Raw genomic sequence first — 25,639 nt, 5'->3', positions numbered from 1 at the left:
GATGCTTACTTTGCTGTATGGTAAATCTGTGCATCTTTGTTTATTTTAAAACAAGTTAAAACGTTTCTTTAAGATGTGTGAAAACAGCATCCTTGAACATGCTGCCATAACTGTAGCATGACACACTGACGAACCAGATGATGCCATTATTACAGATAAAGTTAAAACATTTGCCACTTTTTATACAAGTTATTCAACTACTGGTAGAGAAAACATCCACAATCTTTAGATCCATTTGTATCCTGATGCTGTGAAAGTGTTACAAAAGATTACTCCAAACATGTTTTCTAAGGATGAAAAATGTCTGTACGTGTTGCACTATTATAAAGTTATGCTGTATTATTTGACTATTTATGTAAAATAGATTATTTTGATTTAAAAACAATTACCTGACTTGTAAAATTTGCACAAACACTGTTTCGTTTATAAATAACATCACTGTAAATGTAATCTTAATTGTGAGATCTTATGCTCACAGTATGCTATGACTTAATTTGAAACATCTCATATTGTATTTCTCTCTTCGCGCGCGCGCTGATATGACAGGTAGGCTGTGACGTCACCGTGTATGAATCAGAACATGGCTGCTGCCATGGAGCTGAGATGCTGGGGAGGAGACTGGGGCTTGCCTTCTGTCCACACCGACTCCCTCATAGTTCTGGTAAAAAATATATAAAATCGTTTGCTCGGAAAAACACCGTCTTTGTCTCCAGAGCAGAGCTGAACAAACCGGGTTTCTTTTTGTTGTTGTTGTTTGTTTTTCTTTTCTCCTCTCGTTAGCTTCCATGCTAACTCAGCATGCTAACCTGTATTTCTCCGCACGTGTGGGAAATAAAATGATGTTTAGAGTTTAATTTTATATCTCAGCTGCGGGATAGCGACTGCACTGCATGGAAAGGGTTCAATAAGTAGCTGCTGCTTCTTCTTCTTGCCTTTAAAAACAGAAAAAAAACACTGTGGTCCTTCAAGGTCAGCTTGTTGAAGCTCCTAGTTTTCTTCTTTTTGGTTTATTTGCAATTTCATCGTAAATAACTCACAGAATCTGTGCTAATCCTGCCTGAAACCAACGACCTGAGCTAACTTCTGTAACAATGTTGAATGTCGCATGTAGGAATAACTCTGACCGCCAGGTGACGCTTTTTTCTCCTATAAAAAAGGCCATTTATTGAATTAAAGTATTGGTTTGTGTCGCCTAATGTGCTGTAAAATACATCACATAAATTATATGAAAATAAACCCCCTACACGACTGGATTATAGGTGAAATAATTGCTTACATGGCTGCAAAACATTTCAAATGGAGGAATCATTAATTCAACACAGTTACTGTTTTTGTTATTTTTGTTTTATTTCATTAGATCTGTTTTTATTGACTAGTTGATCACTGTGTGCTCGCCTGACAGAGCAGGAAAACTGCAGCAGTTTTATTTTTTTATGATTAAGTTTGTGTTAGTGACAGATTTCCGCTTGTTAGACTTAAACTGGAGACGTTTAGCTGCCGTGAAGAGTTGATAAATCATATGCTGACTTTGTGAACCCAGTGCTGCATTCAGGACCTCGATTAAAGGCCAAGGGAATGCATATCTCCCGCCACCTTTCATGCCAGAGTTTTAGATCATCTTATGATGAGAAATGACGGCGTTGAGGCCTTTTCAGTCAAACCTTTAAAATAACGTTTTGTGCTCAAAGTATGTGAGTGGCTTTCAGCTGCCAACACCCAAAATCTGAGTTCAGTGTCTGTAAGATCGACTGAATGGTGACTATTTGGCTGTGGCGGCCATCTTGAACTACAAAAATTATTCAGTCAGAGATGTAAATCTAATGATTTCTTTCTAAGAATTCAGAGGCTCTTGAGATATTTTGCTAACAGACAGAAACACAACATTGCCTGTCTTTTCTTTCTTTTGGTAACAGGTCAAAGTTCCTGCAAGATATTATTAATGTCCTTTGAGTGTTAAATTTACTGACTGTTCTTTTATTACCATCTTTCCTAACAGACGTGTGTGTGTATGTTCATTTGTTTCTTTCTTTTTTTTTTCAGGTATACGCCAAATTTTCTGGAGCAAAAGTCACAGTTTCTCCTATAGACTGGACATGGAAAACAATAACAGGTGGGCCGCAGCTTCTCATAAACTACAAACTTAAAGTTCACAATCTTTTAGGAGGAGGTCTTTGCAACCTACCTGGAAACATTTCTTAAGTATGAACAGTAAACATAGTTGTATAGAATTGTACTGACATTTACCAGCCGCAGCTGCATACAGTTTTTGTAGATTTCTTGTAGTGTGTTTAAACTGTTGCTTTGGAGACACATTGTGTATGTTGGACATTAAGTTGTGTCACATCATACTTTTAAACACTTCTGTGGTCAGTCTAGGTGAAAAAATTAAAGTTTTTTTTTGTTATTGTGTATTTTTAGTGGTTCCAGATGATGTTTCTTAAAGAAAACCAAGCGTTAATGCAGTGGTGCTGCTTTTGTTTCTGTATTTGGACAATCGCTTTCTTTCTGTCTCGTTTGTCCACAGCGAGCGTCCCAGAGTTGCTCTGTGGAGACTCCGTAGTTCAAGAAGCTGCACAGATTCTGAACTTCATGAGGAAACAGGTGAGAGTGTCTGCTTCTTCAGCACGAGCTCCAAATCTTGCAGTAAAATGATTCGATTTGGGTGTTTTTTTTGTTTTTTTTTAACTCTGTCTCTGCAGCGGTTTAACGCTGATTATGAGCTGACGGCCAGACAAGGAGCAGACACCATGGCCTACGTCGCTCTGCTTGAGGAGAAACTGCGTCCAGCTCTGGTAGCGCCTCCCTGTCTTCTGCTGTTTTCCTGACAAACGTCGTTACTCGTTAGAAAACGCGAACGTGTTGTCTCGTGTCCCACAGTTGCACACTTTCTGGGTGGATGCAGAGAACTACGCCAATCTGACGCGGCCATGGTTCGCGTCACGCTCGCCGTTCCCGCTCAACTTCCTTGTGCCAAGTCACCACGCCAACGTCGCCCTGTCTCGCATCCTCCTGACCAAAGGAGAGGCGCCGTTACACAGAATCTCGGAGGTGGAGGGAAAGGTAGCCGCCCTGTCTCCTGTGGCTGACTTGTACGCCAGACATTTTTATTTCCCTGTTTTTAAAGTGTTTCCCGCTCTGCCTCAGATCTACAGCGATGCCAAAGAGTGCCTGAATCTCCTCTCCTATCGACTGGGAACTGCTAACTACTTTTTCGGCAACTCGTGAGTTCTCCATTGTTAATTAGGGTTAAGCATTTTATTTTAAGACGATCAAAAACAGGCAAATATCAGCTTTTCAATATATTTTGTTTAAAGTATTCTGCTCTGGGATAAAGACGTGATGTCACAGCCTTAGTTTGCTTGTGTTTATGTGTTTCTGAGAGTTTTCTGGTCTTTCGTGTGTGTTTTTGACAACAGGCCAACCAGTCTGGACGCCTTTGTGTTCGGTTTTGTGGCGCCTCTTTCTAAAGCAAACCTGCCCAGCAGCCCTCTGCAGAGCCACCTCAGACAGCTGGAGAACCTCATGCGCTTCTGCGACAACGTCCTTGCCGTCTACTTCAGCTCGGACCAGCCCCGTAAGAATCCCGCCATGGAAAAGCTCCCCCTTTGATGCTTTAGCTTGATCGCGTTGAAATCTCAACCCCTGGAGGAAAAATTACCGTTCAAACTAACACGACCTTTGCACCTGCTTCGAATCTGGGTTTTAAGTGACCTAACGCTGCTCCCGCTCCTCCTCCTTCGTCTCTCTGCAGGTCCCCCCCCACCTGTTCAGGATACGGTGGATGCAAACCTCCAGAAACTAACGCAGCTTGTAAACAAAGAGTCCAACTTGATAGAAAAGGTGCCTCTGCTTTCCTTTTCTGTTCTTTTGCATGGGTTCATGGTTGCTTTCAGCAGGTATCATCACTCAATTCTTGCCAGTATCCTTTCTCCCTCATTCACGTGGGAACTGCCTAAACTGTGCTTTTGTCTTTTAACTTTAGATGGACGATAATCTTCGCAGCAGCCCACAGCACAAACCCCACAGGGCAGACCCCAAACTCGGCCTGACTGCCGCAAAGAGCTCCACTCCCGCCTAAAACTTAACCCAACTTATGAGTCGCTGAGGAGCTCCCTGTAAATAAAAAAAGACAAGAAAGTAATCAGGCTGAAGACCCTGAAAGGAGGGGATTGAAACCTGGACTGTGGCTCAAATGGAAAATATATTCTTAATAGGAGTATAACTATATAATTAAAGGAGACTATTTTACCATAATGATGATAGAGTTTAAAGATGTTCGTCTGACGGGGACTAAAAAGTGCATGTGTGGAGGAGTGCATGTATGTGGTGAAGGATGGGAGGCTGTGTGCTGCTCGATGACAAAAATTAGTTCAAAGGGACGGCGAAGGAACCGAGAAGTCCAGAGGGGAAATAAGTAGTTCATGCTTTTAATTTTTTACCCATGTTTAAGAGACAAATATATATATAGTTTCTGTTTGAGTTTGTTTCCCACGATCTGCTGCCCACCACATCAGCGCATGTCTGAGCTGCAGCGCTTCGCAGTAAATATTATTTTCCATGTTTGGCCATGAAGGATCGCTTTACGATGAGCACAATTTATTTCTCCCAGTCCCTGTCAAATATCCCTGACGTTCCTTGCATCAGTCTGCCTGCAGTCAGGGCCCTCGTAGTGATCCGTTTATTTTATTTTATTTTACCCTCCTCTGGCTCGACTCCACCGTCCTGTACAGCTTGTATAGTTGTAAATAGTCAGATAATTTTACCCACTTTGACATATTTCCCTCCACATGGGGCTGATCAGCTGACTGAAAGGTTTTGTTAGTCACTAGGAGAGCCGTGCACTTTACATTCAGTTGTTCGTGAATTTTATTTGGGACTAATTTGAGTTTCAGAGAGTTTTCCTGTGGACTCATGCCGATGTGTCTTTCATCTTGTTGGAGGTTTTCTGTAACATTAAACAGTTGCTGCCTTGATTTTTGCTGGTCATTTTGCACACGTATTCCTCATTTATTGATGGTTCAGGTGTGTTTTTTTTTAATTTTTTTTATTATTTGCTGTGCCCGTTTTGTTTTAATGAAACCAAGGTATTATTTGGGACCGTCCAGCCAGCTGCCTCTTTTATTTGTTTTGTTTTTTAAAAGTGTGATCACTGTAAAGTTCTTCTATATTCTGGTGTTTTATGGTTTGATGAATTATGTCTATTCCAAGTGATTTCTTTGTCTTAAATGACAAATATTAATTTTGGGTTTAAAATTCCTAAAACTTACTTCTGTAATACGTTCTGTTTAAAGCACCATCTTTAAAAAACCTGTTTGGATGGCTGCAGTGTGCTTTAATGACTGATGAATTCTCTGTACAAGTGTCAAAATGCCAACTGTGTCTCTGACAGTTTGTATACACATGTCATAAATTATTTTTTTTTTTTGTCCTCTTTGTTTATAATCTGTAAACAATCAGAGCAGCTGTCTTTACTGTTATTTAAAAATAATCATTTTGACAACAGCAACAGCCTTTTTCTTTCAGCTGTTCTCAAACAAAACGGACATTTACAAACTCGTGCCTGTGAGCTGTAACAGTTTTATTTGTCATTTCATGTATATTAAAATATATATTGAAATGAAACGGTTCCTCTTGTTTGTATTAGTCTTATAGGGAGTTCACCAGATTTGCTGCTCGAGGAGTAAAGCTGATTGTTTCAGATTTGATAGAGCGATATCTCAAACATGTCAGTAAAATCAGAAAACGGTTTCTGTAGAGACCTTTTGATGAGTTAAATCCAACCTCAGTTCCTAAAAAACGTTGGGATGTTGCGTAAAATTTAAATAAAAACAGAAGGCAAGATTAGCAAATTTCAGAAAGCTGAATTTTATTCACAGTGGAACATAATAAACATATTGAATGTTCAAACTAAAAACTTACAATTTTTACAAAAGAAATATAATTTTGAGTTTTATTTCAGCAACTCAAAGTTGGGACAAAAGGCTGTAAAAGTAGGGAGTACCAACAAGAAACAGCTTGAGGAGCATTTAGCAACTAATTAGGGTAATTGGCAACAGGTCAGTCAGAGGACTGGGTATAATAAGAGCATTTTAGAGAAGCTGAATCTCTCAGAGGTTCATCAGCCTGAAAAAATGCATCTAAAGTTAGTGGAACAATTTCAGGCAGCTCTGTGTTAAAAACGGGTCTGATTCTGTAAAAGACATCACTGCATGGACTCAGGAACACTTCCACAGATCGCTGTCTGTAAACTCAGGTCACCGAGGCATCCATAAATGCAGGTTAAAGCTCTATCATGCAAAACAGAAGAAATATGTGAACACCATCCAGAAACACTGCCATCTTCTCTGAGCTGAAGCTCATTTAAAATGGATTGAAGGTAAAGTGGGAAACTGTTCTGGGGTCAGAGGAATCGAAATTTCAAATTCTTTTTGGAAACCATGAACACCACATCCTCCACGTTAAAGAGCAAAGGGACCATCCAGTCTGTTATCAGCACAGCCTCTCTGATGGTATGGAGGTGCATTAGTGCCTCTGGCAGGAGCAACTTAAACATCTGTAAACTTACAACATACTGTGAGCTCCCATGTAGATGGTATCCTTTTCATAGAAGGCCTTGCATGTTGAACCACAGAGTCCATCCATTCCAGCAGCACGGCTTCAGAGCAGAAGAGTCCAGGAGCTGAACTGACCGGACCTCTTATCATTAGAAGACATTTGATCATTATTACGAAATAAAAACAAAGCAAAAACCCAGGACTGTTGAACAGACTGAATCCTCCATCAGACAAGAATGGGACAACATTCCCTCCAAAACCTCCAGCAGCTGCTCTCCTCAGCTCCTGGATGTTTACAGACTGACGTTAAAAGAAGAAGAGATGTTTCACAGAGGGAAACATGGACATGAACATTAACAGTAACCTTGGAGTTAGAAAAATAACCTTTTAAAGGGGTAATGTTTTGACTCAAACAACTTAATCGGAAAAAGAGGAAAAACAGCTGCTGGAGCGTTCTGTGCTGTCCGTGTGAACCTTCTGCTGTAAGACAACAATCACTCCCTTCTTTAGGCTGAAACAACAACAACAAAATGTTCCAGGCAATCCTCTCCCAGCGAGACGGAAAAGGGAAAATCAGGCTGCAACTTTTGAGTTTCCCTCCAGGCTGCAGCTTCACGGTCCAGCTCCTCACATTGAGGCCAGAAACTGATGGGTTTCATGTGTGTGTGTGTGTGTGTGCCCCCTGAACGCCTCACACTTTGTATCCCGCCAGAAACGAGAAAAGAGGCGACTGCCTGGAAAATGTCTGTGAAAAAACCTGAGAATGTCATGGTCTCTGGGAAAGTGGAACCCAAAGGGATGTTTAAAAGCCACTTGTGTTAAAGTCAGAAGAATTGGGACAAAAACATGTCTGATTTTTGACATAAAGTACTTTTTAAACACAAAATGTTTTCTTCATATTTGACTACATGTGTTTAGATTTAAAGCCCTGTGTCCAATGCTGGATCATAGTTTGTATGTTTGTTGGGTAAAATCAAAGTCACTGAGAACTTTTAGGGGAAATAAAACCAACAGAAAATTTGTAAAACTGTGTTTAAGTTTGGTTTATTTCACCGGTTCACTGGTTTAGATCAAAATCTGGTAATAATGAGTATTTTTATATAGATTTCCAGTAAGGCCATACTGAGGCCAGATTTCCAGCTGATGGAGAGCTGAGGCCCTCTGGTGGGGATGGATCATAAGAGTCACAACAAACAAAACAATCTATTTGTGCAAATAGAAAAAAAGAATCTGAATTTTAGACATAAAAACCAAAGCAGGAAAGGTGAAAACATCTGTAACAGAAAACAGATAACTTCTGTTCATAAAATATTTACAAAAATTCACAATATGAAAAACAGCTTGAAAGATATAAACCTGCTGGTTAAACTCCAAGACTATAATAGACTCAAACTAATCCTTAAAGATTAAATATTCAGAGTACGACTTTTATTTTCTAACAAATCACAAGACAACTTGAAAACAGTGGGAGACAAAAAACAATTTAAAAAATGGTAGAAAACTAACATAAATAAACCTTTGAGTCAAAATTACAAAAGTGATCCACAGCATTTCAAAAATGTAAAAATCTCACCTGTAAATTTTAAGACACTAACATTTAGAAGTTGTTGTTTATTTTACCAAATCAAGTCACAAAAATCAAAGTTATTTGTTTTTCAAAAAATAGTTTTCAAATCTCCTCTGATCAGGGGGGCAAATGACAAATAATAACCCTGGGCTTTTCATATGTGTGTGTGTGTGTATATATATATATATATACATATATATATATATATATATATATATATATATATATATATATATATATATATATATATATATATATATGTATATATATATATATGTTGTATATGTTTATAAGATCTGTCAAATCAATAAATATAATCTGTAATGTGTAAAAATCACAGCAAAAGGTTGTAAATTGACATTTTTCATGTAAAATAAAGATAACTAAAAATAAACCTTAAAGCTCTATTTTTTCAAAATATTTTTTAAATTTACATAAAAAGACCTCTGCCGTTCTTCCATAACTTCATTAACATGTATTTTAAATTTGATAATAAACTAACAAATTCAAGTTTCTTCCTTTATGTACAATTCTAAATTTACATAAAATCTGTTTAAAAATTGATTTCTGTCATTTTATGAAGATTTGTTTTTATAGATGGATATATTTTTCTTTTTCGTGGATATTTTCACACCACAAATGTATTTTTTATTAGTTTTAACCTTGCATATGTTTTCCTCTCTGCTGTTAAGAACCTGAACACGACTCAGCTGGTACAGAAAATTAAGGTTTTTTAAACCATGACAGAACTATAATAGTATTTTTATGACTGTTTTTTTACACTAACTGTAAAAAAACGCAGGATTTTTACTTAAATTTACAATAAATCAACGTAGCTTTTTTGTGATTTTGAACCTACTGTTTTTATTCCAACAATTTTTACTTCTTTATTGGTCATTTTATTGGCTTTAGATGTGAGAACTTTATTTATTTAGCAGTTAAAAATGGAAAAAAAACCTTAAGATCACGTTTTATTGACGCCTAAAACAGTATTTTAGTTGCTGCATTTTTTACAACATGGTTATTTTTCATCATTTTAATGTTTCTTCTGGTGCCCCAGAATAGTTTTTAGGGGCAGGGTTTTAACGGTGCGTGCAGCAGAGTCAGGTGTCTTTGGTGAACTCTGGTACCTCCGGCACCGTGCAGACCTGCAGGCTGCCCGGCTGCTCCAGGGCCAGCACGGGGTGGCAGGGCTGGCCGAAACGCTCCCTGAACGTCCCCAACAGCTGTCCCCTGAGAGGGTTGTAGAAGGACAGACGGCCCAGCTGATGATCCAGGAGGACGCCCACTCGCTCAGGTGTCTCGGTCACAAACACGGTGGACTGGATGTCCCCGTGGAGAAGCTGAAACCTGCAGCTGCATAAAGAGAGGAGGGTTAAAGCATCACCAACTTCTTAAATGGGTCATTTTTCACTGTGCTCACCCCGATGGCGTGGAAGTACACTGCAGACACCACGATGTGCTATTTTCCCCAAGTGAGCTGCTTCTATTGGCTGCAGTGCACGTTACCCCGAGCCTGTAGGCTGGACTTCCTGACACCACAGTCTCCCAGTAATGGAGCCCCCGAGGAGGCAACAACTCCCCCAGGATGGACGGACACCTAGAAAACAAACGAGCTGTCTCAAAGGTGTACTCACAGACCCGAGAGGAGGTGTAACCGGGGCTGAGCTTACTCTTTTTCTGTGGTTCTCTGAGCATCCTGGGAGTAGTGCAGGGTGCTCTGGTCATCTGACAGCTTCAAAGCAGGATGAGCCGAGGCTTTCAGCAAGTGGAATCTTGTCCCTAAAAACAGGGAAATGTGGGAGAAAAGAGAAAATTAAAAGCCGAGCATTCCTCATCAAGGCAGAGATTTAAACTAAAATCATCTTGTGCTGAGAAGGGACAGAGTTATAGCTGTTTTGGTCAAACCTTGTACGTGACTTTATGTGACGGCGCTCAGAGTTTGTGTTGAGGGTGACTCTCAGCTACTAAGACGCCAAACTTTAGCTCAATATCTCTATAACTGACTGAGTTGTAGCCATATTTGTGTGAGCTATTGTCAGTTAGCTGTGGTGGCCATCTTAATTTGGGGTGAACCAAAAAGTTCATCAGCTGTAGATGTTCATCCGTTTCATTAACACCTTTTCATTGGGTCATGAGGTACATGTACAGGTAAACGAACACACACAGAAATGCAGGTAAAACATCATCACCTCTTGTCTTCATTGGCGTGCGAAAATAAAGACACTTTATTAGCGTCACTGTCACTAAGAGCCACAGGGATTCTATAAATCTGAGGGCGTGTTTTCTTGTTTTACCTCTTGTAGAAATGAGTGCAGCCTCGCTTTGCTCGCTGACACCGGCCTCATTCACAGCTTTCATGTAAAACAGGTAATTCTCATTGGGTTGCAGGAGAACTCTCTGCTCGCAGGCTTTGATTCCTGAGATGGATCTAGACACATAAAGACGTTTCAGTTATCAAGAAAACTTGACGCCTCACAGCTTGTTTCGTTGTTCAGATGGAGATCTGCCGTCATGTCTGTTCAGCTGGATGAACTTCACCCACCGGAGCCCCTCTCCCTCCAGCTCGTACTGCCGGCAGTACTCCAGAGTGTAACTCTGTCCGGGAGTCTGTCGAGCCGAGCTCCACCTCAGCGTGGCAGAGTCCCACAGGACAGTGCAGCGCTCCGTGTCGATCACCGGCACCGATGGAGCTGACGCAAAGACACACATCACCATCCCATTAAGGTCAACTTCAAGCTCTTCGCGGCACACAAAGAGAAAAGGACATGTTGCTGGAAGTCAAGCTCCAGGGTGCGGGCTGACCGGTTCTGAAGAGGAGTTTCTCGCTGGGCAGGGAGCAGCCTGTGTAGTTGACACCCATCACCCACACCTTGTACACCTTGTCCGGCTCTAATTCTTCCAGGACACAATAACTCTCCTTCACTGTCACACGGTACTCCTCCGACACGGCTGTGAGCAGCAGAGAGAGGCCCAACGAGACAAACAAAAGAAAGATTATATGTTTCTTTTGGGTTACGAACAAGAACTTCATACAGTTAAACAACAGAAGATATAATACTATGGAAAAAAAAGTATTAAACAACCCTTAATTTCTTTGTTTTACTCTACCTCCAAGAACATTTTTGTAATATTTTAAATGGGTCTTGATCAAAAGCAGCCAAAGTTCAACAAAAAATGTTAAAGACTTACTGACCAAGATCACTTAAATGTAAAAGTCTGGCTCCTTGAGAAGCGATGTTTTGTCAGAACATTACTTATCGTATGTCTGTGTTGATAATGTGTTATTAATTTAAAGCAGAGCATTGTGACAGTATTTTACCTCCTTGTGGATCCTCCATGCAGTAGACCTGAAAGCAGTCTATGATGTCTCCGGGGTTGACCTTCCAGTAGGCGGTGACGCTGGTGCTGGTGGCTGAGCCGGGCTCCTGGGGCTGCAGCGTGGGCCTCTGAGGCACTAAGGCACACACACACACACACACACACACACAAGCAAGATCTGAACCTGGGACATGTTAACGCAGGGCGTCCAGGAGGATTAACCTCAACAGGAAGTCCAAAGGGGAGCTACCTGGGATTCCTTTACGCTGCGCCATGTTGGAGCTGGAGGCGTTGGTCTTGGTGTAGTCCTCAAACACCAGCAGTCCCTTGGACCCCAGCTCCAGTGTCGAGGCTGAGTCCAGAGCTGCTTTGAGTCTGATCACACAAACACACACATTCGGCTGCTGGTAGAGGTCAATACAGTTTAACACCAGGGAAAGAAGTGGGGTGTTTTAGCTCCTCGGGTCAAGGGGCATGCGGTTCGGATTAAAACAAACATGTCGCCGAAAGCCTTCAGGAAATCACACGAGCTTGCCTACCTTGCACAAATGTCTTCAGGTGACTGGTGGGAGAACAGATTAAGAAGGTTTTTGTTAGACATTTGACTCAACCTTTAACCTCACTGATTAGCGAGTCTTCAGGACTCACTCTGGCGTCGGTCTCGGCCTCTCTGGTCGTGGTCTCCAGCGTGGACTTGGCTGAGTCTATGTTCTCCTGGAAGGAGACGATCTTGTCGTAGAGCTGCTCCAGCTTGGCTTTCTTCTCCTCCTCCATGGTGACGGACATCTGGTTGTACTGCTCCATCACCAGAGCCATCATCTCTTCGTTCTGCGCCCGCATGGCTGCCACGCTGTCCTCAAACTGATCCTGTGAAAGGGGAAGCCGTAACGTGACATCCACACTTTGTTCACTGCGCCCCGTGATGGCGACTACAAATACCAGACCTCGACAGAGTTGTAGGCCAGCTCCAGCTCGGACACCAAGTCCTCGATGATCTCTGATCTCTCCTGAAGCTCTGAGATCCAAACACTCAGCGTCTCCTGTAAGACAAATATCACCTGAAGAGTCTTTTTGAGCTACAGTCAACCAAAAACCATTTTGTATGTGAAGCTTCACACAAGAAGCAATGCAACAGTGGTTTTTAGTCTCTTAATGCTGGTTTCAAGGTTTTACCAAAACGGCTACAGCTGTTTTTCTTAACATGAGATGATCTTAGTCTAAAACTCTGGCATGAAAGGTGGTGGGCGATGTGCATTATTTCAAGGGATTTTGGGGCTTTAATTTCAAATAAACTGCAAGGAAAAGTGCTCCTTGCTGCAGCTTTGAGGCGAAGGATCAGGGAGGATGATCCATGACGAGGAGCAGCAGGAATCCACCTGTCACCGCTCGAAAAACAGGCGGCTCGGATTTAATGAGGTCACGCTGTGGACGCTGACTGCCTCCTGACCGCCACCTGACCGCCTCGCCCGTCAGAGTCTGAACAGGTGCGTTCACAGGTCAGAGAGAATGAGAGGCTCGCACGAACCCCGTGAAGGGAAGTTTAAGGGTTCTCCCTCAGAGAACAGGGCTGGACACCGTTAAGCTGAGTTGTTTTGGTGAACTTGTCAGGATCAGTTTTCTGCTATGTGGAGCATCGGAATAGGCCGCACGTCTCTGCGCTGAAGTCAACCTTTGATCTTTTTACAGTCCAGCTGTCAGAATATCCCATAAATACACATCAGGCCTGGCTCAATATCATCTGGATTTTATTTTCCACGTTTCCCAGTTTTCCTCTCATTTGAATGACGAATACTTTACTGAGATTTTCTCCTTTCCTTTTGTTTTATGTTTCAGCTAAACCTGTTCTTTCATGAAAAATAACTGTGTGACTGATCTTACAAGTCCAAAACTGCAGCTAAACAACAAAAACAATTTGGTCAGATTGTTAGAAGTCTTTGCAACATATATATATATATATATGTGTGTGTATTTGTTTTTTTGTAAGCAGCTTAATGATGGAGACGACCTGTGATTAAAAACAGGGTAAGACTTCACAATAAGACTGAATTCATAAATGATTCATAATTAAGGTTAATAATTAGATTGTAAACACTATATATTTTTAAAAAGCACTTATGAGAGAGTTAAAAAATAAGTTTTATTTATGTTTAAAAGATCGGCACCACTTTACAATATAGGGCACCTTTATAAATAAATTACTCATAATTTATAAATAGGATATTTATAACTTTATAATTAGTTTATAAAGGATTTATAAGCATTTATAAAACAGTTACAAGACAATGTTTGTACACTGGAGAGGGCATTTAGGTATTAATTTAGGAAAATGTAATTTAGTGCTACAGTAGCTGCTCAGCCTATTAAAAAAAATAAAAATAAATAACTTTACATGCCAAACAAACATTTTAGCAGCAAACCCTCATAGTGCTTACATGCAGGCAACTTATTAATAAATGTTAGATATTTAAAACCTAAACTATAAAGAATAGAGAATAAAGGGAGACTGGAGAGAACAAAAAAATGTTGCCTCACTATTTGCCAAGAAATTGGTCCCTAATGCCCCTTTTATTTACTGCACTGTATCTGTTAATTAATGGTTTAAAAGTGTTTGCAGCTTAAATTCCAACCATTTTTAAATGATTTATTAATCTTTTATGGGGTTTTATTGTCAAGTGGTATCAAAAACAGAGTGTGTTTACAAATCTGATGTTGGTCTCTACTTCCTGAGATCAGGCCAAACTTTCCCCCTGAAGATCACAACAAGTCAGCGTGTTGGCTGCAGTCCACCTGAGAGCATGCAGCCAGACCGGGGTGGATGGAAAGGTCATAGCTGACAATATCAGGACTACGTCATTATTTTATGTACCAACCTAATGTCAGGAAACATGTCGGGAAATGTCTGCTGGATTGCATAATGCTGTCAGTGTGCTTCTACTTTGTTTCAGCAAAAAGCTGCTATAAATCAAACACCTGGGGGAAAAAACACACATCTCCTGTTCTGTTTGACCTACACACCACGCCTCTCCACGCCTCCTCACCTTGACTTCCTCGTAGGCTTTTTCCACCAACTCCACCTGATGGCTGTGGTGCTCCCCTGACATGTACTCCACCTCCGACAGCAGACGTTCACAGGTGGAGCAGAACCAGTCCAAACCCTGCAGCTCGGCAGCCAGTCGGGCCTGACTCTCCTCCTCGGCATCGATGATCTCGTAATCCTCCTCGATGAGCTCGTCTTCACCAAAAGCCTCTTCCCTCGGCTCCTTGTCTGTCTCTGTCTGTGTTTCCGTCCTCTCCTCTGGCTGCAGACCAAACTCCACTGCTTCTCTCCATGGCTTAGATTCGGGCATATCTCGTGCGTCCTGCTCAGATATCATTTCATATCCCAGCTGATCAACAGTTTCATCTGGAGCATCTAAAATGGTCTTATCTTGCTCCTTATTTTGTCCTACATCTTCACTGCACTCATCAACACATGGTACTGCGTCCTCTCTAGGGATATGTTTATCTGGTACATCCTCCGTCTCCTGGATGTCTGCCTTTTGTTCTTCATCTACCCGTTCTGACTGTATGTCATGAAGCCCAGATAAATCCTCCTGGGGAGGGAAACTCCTAAGAGGAGAAAAGACTATGTTGTCCTCCTCTAAAGCCCCCTCAGTCTTCTGCTCCTCAGTGTTGTCCTCTTCTACAGGTGCCAGTGGTGAATCCTCTTTGTCTAAATCACTGCTGGAAAGTTCTTCTTCCAAAGCTTTTGGTTCTTCTTCAGTTTGAGGCTCAGGTGCTTCCTGAGTGTGATCAGGTTCAGGAGGAGCGAGCGTGTCTTCTCTAATCCTCTCCGTCCACTTACCAACCTCTATGTCCATCTCTACAGCTTGACCTTTTGGAACAAGAACGACGAACTTGTCTCCTACATTCATAACGTCCTGACCTGAAGTCCCAGTGTCGCCTGCCGGCATTTTAGAGCTGGTTTCTGGAGTTGGTTTGGCCTCATTTGATTGACCTTCTATCACTATTTGCTGCTGTTCATTTTCAGTGTGTTGTTGATGTTTCTCCTCTGTTTCTGTTTTGACCTCCTCAGGCGTCGCAGGTTGGATGACGTCACCTAAAATCTCAGTTTTAACCTCTGACTCCAGATCAGCTGCTGCATATTTAGTCTGGATCTCAGCAGCGCCTTCCTCTCTCAGAGACTCCTGTTGTTTTTCTCCTTCAGGAGCTGCAGTTTGGGCTTCTGCTACATCCTGAAGATGGATCTTAACTTGGGTTTGCATCTCTTCTTTGTTCGCTGTCTTTCCCGTCACCTCCGCCACTGTTTGGAGCTCACAGTCACAGTCAGTGACAGCCTCCGGAACATATTCAGGAGCTGCTTCTTTTTTCTCACTCAGGGTTGTTTCAGTGGATGTCTTTGTTTCTGTGAGGGGTTCCCTTGAGCTGAACGTTTCCTTTTCTGGTGTTGTCACTTGAGCCGAGGCCTCCGTTTCTGCCTGAGTTACCAGTTTTTGATCCACCATCTTTGAGTCAGCAGCTGCTTCTTTGGACGAACTCATTTCAGTGTTTTCTGTTTGGTTTCCAGATTCAGTTCCTGTTGGAGGTACCTCCTGTCTGCTTACAGGTGCTGTCACGTCTTTGGTCACCGGAATCTCCTCGGCCACTTTGTGAGCCTGAAACGGCTGCTCTGTGCCAGCGCTGATAATTTCATCTTCTCGCTGACGTTCCTCTCTCTTTTCTGCTTTAATTTCCATCTGGTGAGGTTTAAGTAGCTTGTCTGTTTTTGTCTCAAGCAGCTCAGTTTGATCTGTTTTAACCTCATGTTGCACTTGTTGATTCTCCATCTGTTCCTTCGTCGATTTAGGCTTCTGGCTTGGATCTCCTGAGGTTTGTCTCACAGCTTGCTCCTGAGCTTCTTCTGTTTTTGATACTAGTTCCCTCTTCTCATCCCTCCTTCCAGAGAGTAAACCACCTCCAGCACTGGACTCCTGCATCTTCGCCTCCTCTGTTTTTGTCCTTTCTTTCTCCTCTTCCTCTTGTACCACTCTTATTAAGGATCCAGTCATTTCAAACTTAGCCTGCGGCCAAACCATCCTCCCTTCACTTATGTCATCCACTGACTCTGGCTGAACATACACCGCTTGGGTTTCATCTTTTAAAATGAACTTCTCCAGGTACCCGTCTTCCTCTTCCGAGTCTGAGAAGCGCCTCTTGCAGGCCTTCTCCAACACCACGCTCTCTGCCTCGGAGTATTCCTCATCGCTCCTCCTCCTCTCACCCACAGCATCCTCGTAAAGGTCTGAGTACATGAAGGACATAGCGGTGGGCTCCTCTAGGAGTATGGGGTCAATGATCTTAGGAGGTCCCGAGGAGAGAAAAATCGGCGTAAGAGTGGTCTCCTCGCAAGAGAACAACATCGAGCCGCTCTCCTTCGTTGATCTCTGGCTCTCGCGTCTTGTTCTCGTCCTGGCTTCACCCACCTCCTCCTCCCTCTGCTGCAGCGCATCGTTGGGCGGTCCTTCTCCATAGAAGACCTCGTCTAGGTGTTCCCCAACAATCTCCACATCTGTAACCACAACAAAAGAGTCCTCAGATACAGAGGGACTGTCTGTGGTCACCTCTTTCACGGGTCTTCGCTCCTCTGTTTGAGTATTTGTTGGTGGCTGCTGTAATTCCTCCTCCGGCAGCTCTGATGCTTGGTCTCCAGGAGCCACAACATCCAAAAGGGTGAATTTTTCAAAGTAGTCAATGTCAGTGGTGTTTTCTGTCTGAGTGGGCCTGTTTCCAGACTCTTTGTCTTCTGATAGCTGAGAAGTATCTTGTTTTGAAGCCTGTGGAGAGATCAAAATTAACAACTCATGTCAAGAAATACTTTGTAACACTCAAATCCATAACATTAATCAAAATAGATTAAAAAAAAACAATCATACCTCAGTGTGTATGTCCTCTCCCTCTGGCTGATCATGAGCCTCGTGTTCGATCCAGCCACTGTGGTTTCGGCACCTGATCTTGGGCGTCTGGTCCAGATAGGACAAGTTGTCCTGCAGCTCTGTGGCCTCCTCCTCGTCCACAGTGGGAAGTTTAGAGGGAACTCTGATGTTCAGAATCTCATAACCCTCAGAAATCAAACTGAACAACTGCTGATCCTTGGTTTTTATTTCCTCCAAGTCCGCCTCTGTTTTAGTTTTCTCCTGTTGGACGTTGGGGAGAGAAACTTCTGCCATCTCCGGCCTCTCCGCTCCCAAAGCCGAAGCTGATCTTGAACTGCCAGGTCGGCTTAGCCGGTCACCCAGCCGGCTGCTCCTGCTCCCAGACATCGTCCTCCTCCGGACCACCTTCTCCTCATCGAACACGATCGTGATCTTTCCCGCTCCCCCAGAGCCCTCCATGCTGTAAGCTTCGGAAGTGGAGCTCGCCTCAGAGGCCCAGGGAGTCGAACAACGGCTGGAAGCTGTCTCCCAAACAATGCCACTGTCCTCACTTTGAACTGTAACCATCGAGAACGACGGGTCAACCATGAGGCACTGGAGCTTGGGCTTCACCGACTGGTCCTGGACAGCTTTGCGCAAGCTGAAGGAAGGGACCAACGAGCAGAGTTAGAGGAAGGATAGCAGGCTGTCAGTGTGGCTCCAAAGAGAAGTAAAGGCATTGCCGAACAGCCCGAATGCAAGAGGAGATCTTTTTGGCACGGCTCGTCGAAATGCAAGCGGAGAACAAACCAATGAATCAAACTAAAACATATTCGAACAACATCGACCTGCATTCATGTGTTACCGCTGAACGAGTCTGAGATGAAAACAAGGTAACACATAGCTGCTTCTCAAGAGGATTACTTGAGTAGAGAAGATCCCCGATATTAGACCAGGTGACAACTGCCAGGCTGCCAGTGTGAGCGATGATCTAAAGAAACAAATGATTAAATGCTCTATGAGCTGTTCTGCAGGCTATGAATACACCTCAGCCCTTGCTGGGTTACGGCAAGGTGACGTCCCAAAGCGTCATTCCGGTAATATTAGAGAGGAGATACCTGGCTCCTCTGATACAGCCAACGTATCAGTGTCTTCTACGATTTATGACATGGCAGGAATGGCACTCAATTCAAAGCACATTTAACATATGGGACAGTGAATAATATCAAATATTGATACAAAGCTGTTTGATTTGTGTTAAATGTGTTAAAAGAGATTCACAAAATGCTTCATTTGTGCTGTTTTCTGTCTTTAAAACTTCATTATTATGATAAAAAACCCAAACATCAGCGTTTTCTGACATTCATCAACATTCAAACATTATTTTCTCAGAATAAAAGAAACCTTTCTACACAGACAAACTGGCCCATTGTTAAGGTAAAATCCAGATAAAAAAGGTACCTGTTATGTAGCTCTTCCACTTCATCTTCATCATCCTGGCTGATGGTATCTGAGGTTAACTCCTGCAGCTCAGTCATCTCAGAGTCCAGACTTTCACTTTCCTCCATCTTGGTAATTTCCTCCCGACTTTCTGTAGCTGTCTCCAGAGGTGGGTTTGGGTTTTTTTGTGTGTGTTTTAGTGTTCAGTCACTCTGGATCAGGAGTGGGTCTGCCTGTTTGTGTCATTCTAAAGTGGGAGCTGTGCATCTGACTCAGCGAGGGACAGAAATAGAGTCGTGGGGGAATAAGAACGGGAGTGTAGATCAGAGAGGGGCGAAGAAGAGAACGGGGAAAAAAAGGTTACAGTTCGTTAGCCTTTAAGACAATCACCCCAAGAGGTAACCTGAGAAAGAATTGTAGATTTTAAGGCATTAAAGGGAGACTTTTATCAGGGTGCGTTCACGTGTGAGCCACTAGTTACCGGACGACTGAGGTGATGTGACTTTAAGTTCAAAACCCCCTTGACCAAGTTAAAAATAGGCCTTGTGCTGAAACAGTAACCCCCCTGGTTCCCCTGCAGCTGGGGGGCAACACTAATCAAAGCCAGACACATGTCTTGTAAGGTATCCAGCCCCCAGCAGGGCTGGAACTGAGCAGGGGTCATAAAACTGGATGTAATAAGCTGTCAAAATACCAAACAAAACCCAGCAAGATGGCTGAACAGCCAAAGCTGCGGAGAACAAGTGAGCAAGAGATGAGCTTCGTCACGCGTCGGACTCAAATCAGATTTTTTATAAGGATTTGGAATGTCACAATAAAAGGTTTCCTGATGGAAGAAGAAAAACAGGAAAATCACTCAGATTTGAAATGAAAAAGTGATCAACTTTAAAACGTGTCGCAGCCCAAAGAACTGCACGATTACACAACTGCGCTGGACGAATACATTCTTCTCATTTTAAATTAAAAATACTTCTTTATTAATAAAAAGCCAACTTTCATTTTGTGTGTGTGCATTTTATTAAAATTCAAACAGGGGCAACAAATGACCAAGACAAAGAAAATTGCTGAAACATCTTATAAACATTCAAGTCAAATGTCAATAAGTCTGTAAAAAGAGTTTTCAGTGTTTCTCAGGAAAAATTAGCAGGGAATTACCAATCTGTTGAGAACTTCGATGTCCACAGAAACACAACAAAAGTGCACAATGATGTCAAATTTGTCAAGCGTTTCAGGGGAGTTTATTGTCCACAGAATACAATATTACAATATTCGGATAAAACACTGTGTTTCAGCGCCTCTGGTGGCATTTCATTAAAAACAGACACTTTCCTGTTGTGAAAAGTAGCGCAGAAACTCAGCAACACTTGTAAAAAAAACAGTTTGTGGAAACAAAACTAAAGCAAGTGCAAAATAAAACTCTTACCACGCAGACGAGTCAGCAAAATCCTGAAACACTGCTTTTTTTTTTTTTCTTGGGTCAGAGCTCATTAAATAAATAATAATAAAGTGGTTTAACAAATCCTAGTTACATTTTTTATTTATTATTTTTATAGATCCCCAGGGAGATAACCTGGTTTGATACAGCTGCATCAGCCATCATGGGTGAAGGTAGATAAAGGGCCGATGTTACACACAAACAAATATAGTTCTTTCTTCAAACCATTGCTAATTTTTTGTAAACATATTTTAACAGCCGTGTGTCAGAACACACCCAGACGGGTCGGACATAAAGAGATCCCATTAATCATATTTTGGCACTTCCTGTAGCACGGCCAAGACTTCAGTTCAAGTCATACAAATCTAGGAAAGAAAGCAAGAAAAATATAAAACGCTCATCTTTTCTTTTTTTTTTTAAATAAACATTAAAACTCTTCAACGCACCAAATGTACAAAAAGAGTTGGGGCAAAGAAAGATGAAAGTAGATCTGGTCTGACAGCAACCAATAAGAGACGACACAGAACGAAAGGAGCGATAATTTGAAGCAACGGTACCTCAGAGTTAGTTAAATTATTACCTTAAACAGAACACCCGCGTATTTTAGAGTAACTTTGACATCCGGATACAGTGAAACAGCAGAGAAGCTTTTATTTAAAGCAGCAGTAGAAAAAAAAAAATCTATATTGTCAGTATTGACTTATAAAAATAGACAGAGGGCTTTGGTCTCACAAATAAACTTTACAGATAAATAATTCAGACACAAACAGCTGCAGCATGTGGGTCTAACCAAAACCAAAGTCAGAGCTAAACAAAGCTGAGATTAAACATTTAAATCAGTTTAACGTGTGAGAAGACACCTTCTGTTAAAATCAAGAAGGCCATGTAGCAGCACTATAAAAAAATAACTATTATCCTGCTTCAGAGCAGCATCTGTCTGTCACCATCTTCAATGACAGGATGTTGCTTTCAAAGCTCTCTGGTTTCACTCCACCAATAATGTCGATTTTCTTCCCGCATCGTCATAAATCATAAAATTGCACTTTACTAGATCTGCCGCGAGAGACACAGACTGCGACCCGAACGTCCAGAGCTTTCGGTCCCAGAGCCTGTTCAGCTGTGAGGTTTCTCCCCCTCAGCTCAATCCAAAAATATCTGCACTGTTCCTGGAGTCGGGCTCATCTCGAGGTAGCTGGTCCCCAGCAGAGGAGCCTCCTATCTCCTGGATAACTCCTTAGCAATGACGGTTCTGACTGGGAGGATGGAGTTCAGGTCCTTCCTTGCATGCAGTATCCGGCACGACTGCACAAATAAGAGACGGGATTATGAGTAACTTCGGGTCTGAGCGGTTTGAGGAAGGAGGGAAACGCAATCAGTGATGAGCGGAACGTACCTCTGCAAACTGAGCTTTGATGATCTCAAACTTCAGCTTCTCGTGAACGGCCCTGGCGACGTTATTTCTCTCAAACGGCTCTGAAACAAAAACACTGCATCACTGCTCAAGTGGTTACATGCTGGGTCTGTGTGATTTCAACGATTATCTAATTTTTCCAATACAAACACAGCTACAAGACAAGATAAACAACATCAAACCTTGGGGGAAAAAAATGAACAGACGACAAAATCCTGATTTAAGGTTTACCGGTGATCCTGAAAACGATTTCAGTCTCTCTGATTCTCACTTGGTTTTTGAGGTCCAGCTGACTCCAAAGAGGAGAGTGAATCAACTCTCTCAGTATGTTAAATATACGGAGAAATGATGTTCAAACTTCCCGCCTTTTATTCTGCTTCACATGTTTAATGTTGCAAACAAAGCAGGGGGAAAAAGAGAAACTATGAAATTAAACTCTAAACCTTTGTGTTGTTCGTTTCAAATGTTTACTTCTGACAAAGAAATAAATGAATTAAAGTAACTGATGAGGAATATACAGAGCCTTAAAGCATGCCGTGTCCACTGAAATGTTTACCTTCCACACATATGAATTTGTTTTTCCACTCGTGAGAGTTGGTCCGGGGAAAAGTTGCGGCCTCTCGTACGGAGATCACTTGTTTATCCCAACTGTAAAGCAAAAATAAGACAACAACAACATGATTTAGTGGCTTTTTTTGTCTGGAAGTAAGCTCAATGTGCAACCCCCTTGAAGAGCGTTAACATCACTGCACTTTTCAACACCTCACCAAAACACACAGAGTAAACAGGAAGAGCTGAAGACAGTCACCAGCCTCCAGGATCACTTTAGTTTAACTCAATTTATTGAAAACAGACACCTTTAGTGCACTTAGTCAAAGTCACGTGATACTGAGGCAAGCAGCAACAGCCGTGTTTACTGATTGTTAATAGACAATAAAAGACTCAAACGTATATCATGCTAATTATACGCTGAGGATGAAAGAAGTCTAATCTTTACTACGTGGCCTGTTTTGACTCCACATCATATATTATATAATGCGTGGTGGTGAAGCAAGCCTTAGTTCAGCTTTTCAAAAGTGGCACTGCACATTCGAGTATCACACATTCTGCGAACACAGGGACCGCGGTACGTCATGTGGGTGCCATGGAAGGTCAAAAGGTCCCACCTGCTGCTGCCCCTCAGCCAGAAACATAAAACCAGAGAGGAGGACGCAGCGCAGAGGAAGAGGAACACAGAGGGAAGACTTGAGGGAGGAGGAAGAGGAGGAGGAAACGAGGAACAGGAGTGAGGAAATGAGCGTGGGAATAAATAAATACAAATAAATTAAAAATGCGAACATGTGCGCCACACCGGAAACGATGGCGAGATGTTTTTGGGAGGCACCTGAACTGTGTGGCGTAGTATCTGAGGAAGCCCAGCAGCAGCTCTCCCAGAGAGGACTGGTTTCTTGAGATGTAGGGAGGGACGTGTTTGGGTCCCTCTGGAACCATGTCTATGTTCATGAAGGGATTAAAACAGTCCTATTAAAAAAAAAAAAAAGGAAAATCAGAAAGAAAGGATGAAGCCTTCAAACTGAGAGACACCGTCATATGATATACAGTATTTAAAAAAGGCTATTGGCATATTTAAGATAAGTTTAAACTGCCTGTTTCAAAGTTTAAATGATGATGTTTTCCAACAAGATGGACAAGAGGGTAAAAACTAAAACACTTACTGGGTAATCCCTCTGTAGAGATGGGAGGACTGGTTCTTTAAGGGCTGAGAAGAAAACACATCAGATATAAGCTGAGACTGACCAAAACGTCCGGACAGAATGAAAATGAATTCTCCTGGAAGTTTAACTGTACTGACTCTGGAGGAAGTGGAGGACCATCAGCACCAGCGTGTAGCTGCTCAGCGTCCCTTTGCTGGCGTCGTTGATCTGATGGTGTCGCGCCCATTTCTTTATGACGAGGATCAGGGGTCTTACCCTGACGTCCGCTGAGAGAGGCAACACAAACACAGCAGCTCAACATCAGGTGCAACTTTTATTCACAGAACAACCAATCAAAACTTCACTTCACTTAAAACAAAAAAAGGAATGCTTGATGGTTTCGCTCACCGTGAGCGTAACTCCTCAGGAGGAATGTGTTTCTGATGCCCACAGTGTTGTTGATATTCAGATCAAACTCCAGATCACTGAGGAGATCGGCAGAAACTCATACTCACAAACCAATTATTTACGACTTAAAAGTGTTTTTAAGACCAGCTTTAGTGTCTCTTTGACTCCTACCTGCCTTTCTTTCTGAACCTGAGAATAGGTACTTTAGCTCTTATCAGTTGAATCCTCTCAATGTAGGCTAGAACAAAAAATATCCACAGTGAGATTTGTTTTAGTTTCTTTTGAGGTAAACCTGAGATTATTTTCAACTGAGTAAACAGCTCCACCTAGTGGATGCAGGAAAATTTAAGTACAAAAACTGTTCACAGCATTTTGACTTTTGAATAAACAGCAATCGGCCACAAAGACTGAAGCTATTGTATGTGTTGAGGGTAGAATAAACTGATTTCCTGATTCTAATGCAGTGTTGTGCAGGTAACACATCAGGGAGATAGTTTTAATGTTGAGTGGGAGGTAAGAACTAGCAAATAAGACGATAAAACTGTTTCTGACTGTTAAAAAATGATTGCATGTTATTGAAAATATTTGGTTTTGCAAAAAATTAGTTCTTTAATCACTTACAGAGGGATCCAAATGCCCTTTTGAGTCGACTAAGGACAGAAATAGGATCAGGTCTTTTCTGAAATAAAAAAACCCAGAATAGCTGTTCAGGAAGATGCTCGAGTCTACAGCTGCACATTTGGATGATACGAGCAGAACCGAGCGGTACATACTCACATTTGCCGTGATGACAAGACACAGATCAGCGTCACTGCTCCGGCAGCCCAGGCCGTTCATAGACGATCCGGTCAGGTAAAGCCGCGCCACTGTGGCAAACAGACTTGTTCAAAGACTAAAGAAGGACATGAAACTCAGAAGAGTGGCTGCCTGTTTTTAACACACACCTGCGTAGAACTGCAGTATCTCTTGCTGCAGCTGGCTTCGCAGCACCTCCTTCCGTTCCAGATCCGAAGACTGCTGCTGGCACGCCTCAAACAGCTCCACCATCTGACTGCTCAGCTGAGGGCACAAACATATTCAGCGCTGACGAAACCAAAACGTGATTTAAAACGCTGTACAGGTCAGCTGCAGGTTAACGCAATCAGGGTGTACCTTGTCTTTTGCATAGAGCTGTAGACTGTTGGAGCTTTCCGGGACAGAAACCACCTGTGGGTGGGGATAAGAGGGCGGACCGGGAAAAAAGTGATCAGGACCCACGAGGGACGACCTCGAGGACTCCGCCGGGTTAGGATAATGAGGCGGCTGAGTGGTCCGAATATAAGTGGAAGCTAACGATGGGTGGGGAGATGAGTCAAGGCGCTGGCGCTTCACAGCATGGGTGCTGTAGTCGTTATTTTGCCTCCTGAGAGAAACGTAAAATGAGGCACATAGAACACGTTAAGGAGAAATGATCATGAAAATGAAGTCAGCGTAACATATGAGAAACATGAGACAGAGACGATTCGGCCATTAAAGAATGGTAAAACGTCCTACTTGCGCCCATTGGTGATAATCGGTGTTTGTGGAGGGACGACTGTCGAGGTGGGTGGTTTGGGCTTCCATACATAAGGAGGCAATCTCTCTTTGTCACGAACATGGTAGCTAACAAAAACACAAATATTCAGAATACAAAAGAAATTCAATCAAACAGTGTACAGGTGCTGGTCATAAAATTAGAATATCACGAAAAAGTAGATTGGTTTTAGTAATTCCATTTAAAAAGTGACACTTGTATATTATATTCATACATTACATACAAACTCATATATTTCAAATGTTTATTTCGTTTAATTTTGATGATTACAAATGACAACAAATGAAAATCTCAAATTCATCATATCAGAAAATTAGAATCTTGTGAAAAGGTTCAAAATTGATG

At 42.2% G+C, this 25,639-nt stretch overlaps 3 protein-coding genes across 11 annotated transcripts in view; 1 reads left to right on the top strand and 2 right to left on the bottom strand.

Moving 5' to 3' along the window:
- Window positions 1-538: 538 nt before the first annotated feature.
- mtx3 (metaxin 3) lies at window positions 539-5,314 on the top strand. 5 transcript variants are annotated; one of them, XM_017413652.3, is made up of 9 exons: window positions 581-661; window positions 2,041-2,110; window positions 2,525-2,601; window positions 2,700-2,792; window positions 2,878-3,060; window positions 3,145-3,221; window positions 3,417-3,574; window positions 3,752-3,840; window positions 3,983-5,314. In XM_017413652.3, exons 1-9 carry the CDS (start codon window positions 581-583, stop codon window positions 4,076-4,078), a joined length of 924 nt encoding a protein of 307 aa, XP_017269141.1. In that variant the 3' UTR covers window positions 4,079-5,314. The 5 variants fall into 5 exon arrangements, with proteins under 5 accessions (XP_037834425.1, XP_037834436.1, XP_037834426.1 ...); XM_017413651.3 differs by having other exon boundaries at window positions 3,752-3,896; XM_037978497.1 differs by having other exon boundaries at window positions 539-661; window positions 2,525-2,792; window positions 3,752-3,896.
- Window positions 5,315-8,384: 3,070 nt separating this feature from the next.
- cmya5 (cardiomyopathy associated 5) lies at window positions 8,385-19,245 on the bottom strand. The gene is made up of 14 exons (XM_017413966.3): window positions 18,795-19,245; window positions 17,355-17,994; window positions 14,481-17,255; window positions 12,387-12,482; window positions 12,091-12,309; window positions 11,982-12,004; window positions 11,693-11,817; window positions 11,444-11,578; window positions 10,927-11,073; window positions 10,667-10,814; window positions 10,419-10,552; window positions 9,795-9,903; window positions 9,545-9,721; window positions 8,385-9,477 (listed from the first exon to the last, which is right to left on the bottom strand). The coding sequence occupies exons 1-14, from the start codon at window positions 18,899-18,901 to the stop codon at window positions 9,225-9,227; spliced, it is 5,088 nt and encodes a 1,695-aa protein (XP_017269455.1). The 5' UTR covers window positions 18,902-19,245; the 3' UTR covers window positions 8,385-9,224.
- A 750-nt stretch (window positions 19,246-19,995) lies between these two features.
- tent2 (terminal nucleotidyltransferase 2) overlaps window positions 19,996-25,639 on the bottom strand; it is an 8,816-nt gene continuing 3,172 nt past the window's right edge. For 4 of the 5 annotated variants that reach the window (XM_017413634.3, XM_017413635.3, XM_017413636.3 and 1 more), the window contains 13 exons: window positions 25,255-25,362; window positions 24,874-25,123; window positions 24,666-24,780; window positions 24,499-24,587; window positions 24,343-24,400; window positions 23,893-23,959; window positions 23,722-23,798; window positions 23,472-23,600; window positions 23,335-23,378; window positions 23,004-23,140; window positions 22,176-22,267; window positions 21,602-21,681; window positions 19,996-21,510 (listed from right to left, as the gene is read on the bottom strand). In XM_017413634.3, the coding sequence (XP_017269123.1) occupies window positions 21,424-21,510; window positions 21,602-21,681; window positions 22,176-22,267; window positions 23,004-23,140; window positions 23,335-23,378; window positions 23,472-23,600; window positions 23,722-23,798; window positions 23,893-23,959; window positions 24,343-24,400; window positions 24,499-24,587; window positions 24,666-24,780; window positions 24,874-25,123; window positions 25,255-25,362 (1,333 nt within the window). In that variant the 3' untranslated portion in view covers window positions 19,996-21,423. Of the gene's footprint in view, window positions 21,511-21,601; window positions 22,268-23,003; window positions 23,141-23,334; window positions 23,379-23,471; window positions 23,601-23,721; window positions 23,799-23,892; window positions 23,960-24,342; window positions 24,401-24,498; window positions 24,588-24,665; window positions 24,781-24,873; window positions 25,124-25,254; window positions 25,363-25,639 lie in introns of all 5 variants that reach the window. The other variant, XR_005233011.1, reaches the window with a different exon arrangement.

Source organism: Kryptolebias marmoratus, linkage group LG1, assembly GCF_001649575.2.
Source record: "Kryptolebias marmoratus isolate JLee-2015 linkage group LG1, ASM164957v2, whole genome shotgun sequence".
NCBI classification, from domain to species: Eukaryota; Metazoa; Chordata; class Actinopteri; order Cyprinodontiformes; family Rivulidae; genus Kryptolebias; species Kryptolebias marmoratus.
The sequence above is the reverse complement of the archived record's forward strand: the minus strand, read 5'-3'. Positions and strand labels throughout refer to the sequence as shown.

Excerpts from the sequence above, each read along its gene's own strand:
- mtx3 (XM_037978497.1), top strand. The coding sequence starts at position 604 with ATGCTGGGGAGGAGACTGGGGCTTGCCTTCTGTCCACACCGACTCCCT. Across the intron at positions 2,111-2,524 it reads GACATGGAAAACAATAACAG|CGAGCGTCCCAGAGTTGCTC; the intron begins GTGGGCCGCAGC and ends GTTTGTCCACAG. Across the intron at positions 3,222-3,416 it reads AACTACTTTTTCGGCAACTC|GCCAACCAGTCTGGACGCCT; the intron begins GTGAGTTCTCCA and ends TTTTGACAACAG.
- cmya5 (XM_017413966.3), bottom strand. The coding sequence starts at position 18,901 with ATGGAGGAAAGTGAAAGTCTGGACTCTGAGATGACTGAGCTGCAGGAG. Across the intron at positions 12,483-14,480 it reads AAGCCTACGAGGAAGTCAAG|GAGACGCTGAGTGTTTGGAT; the intron begins GTGAGGAGGCGT and ends TTTGTCTTACAG. Across the intron at positions 9,722-9,794 it reads CAGAGAACCACAGAAAAAGA|GTGTCCGTCCATCCTGGGGG; the intron begins GTAAGCTCAGCC and ends TTTGTTTTCTAG.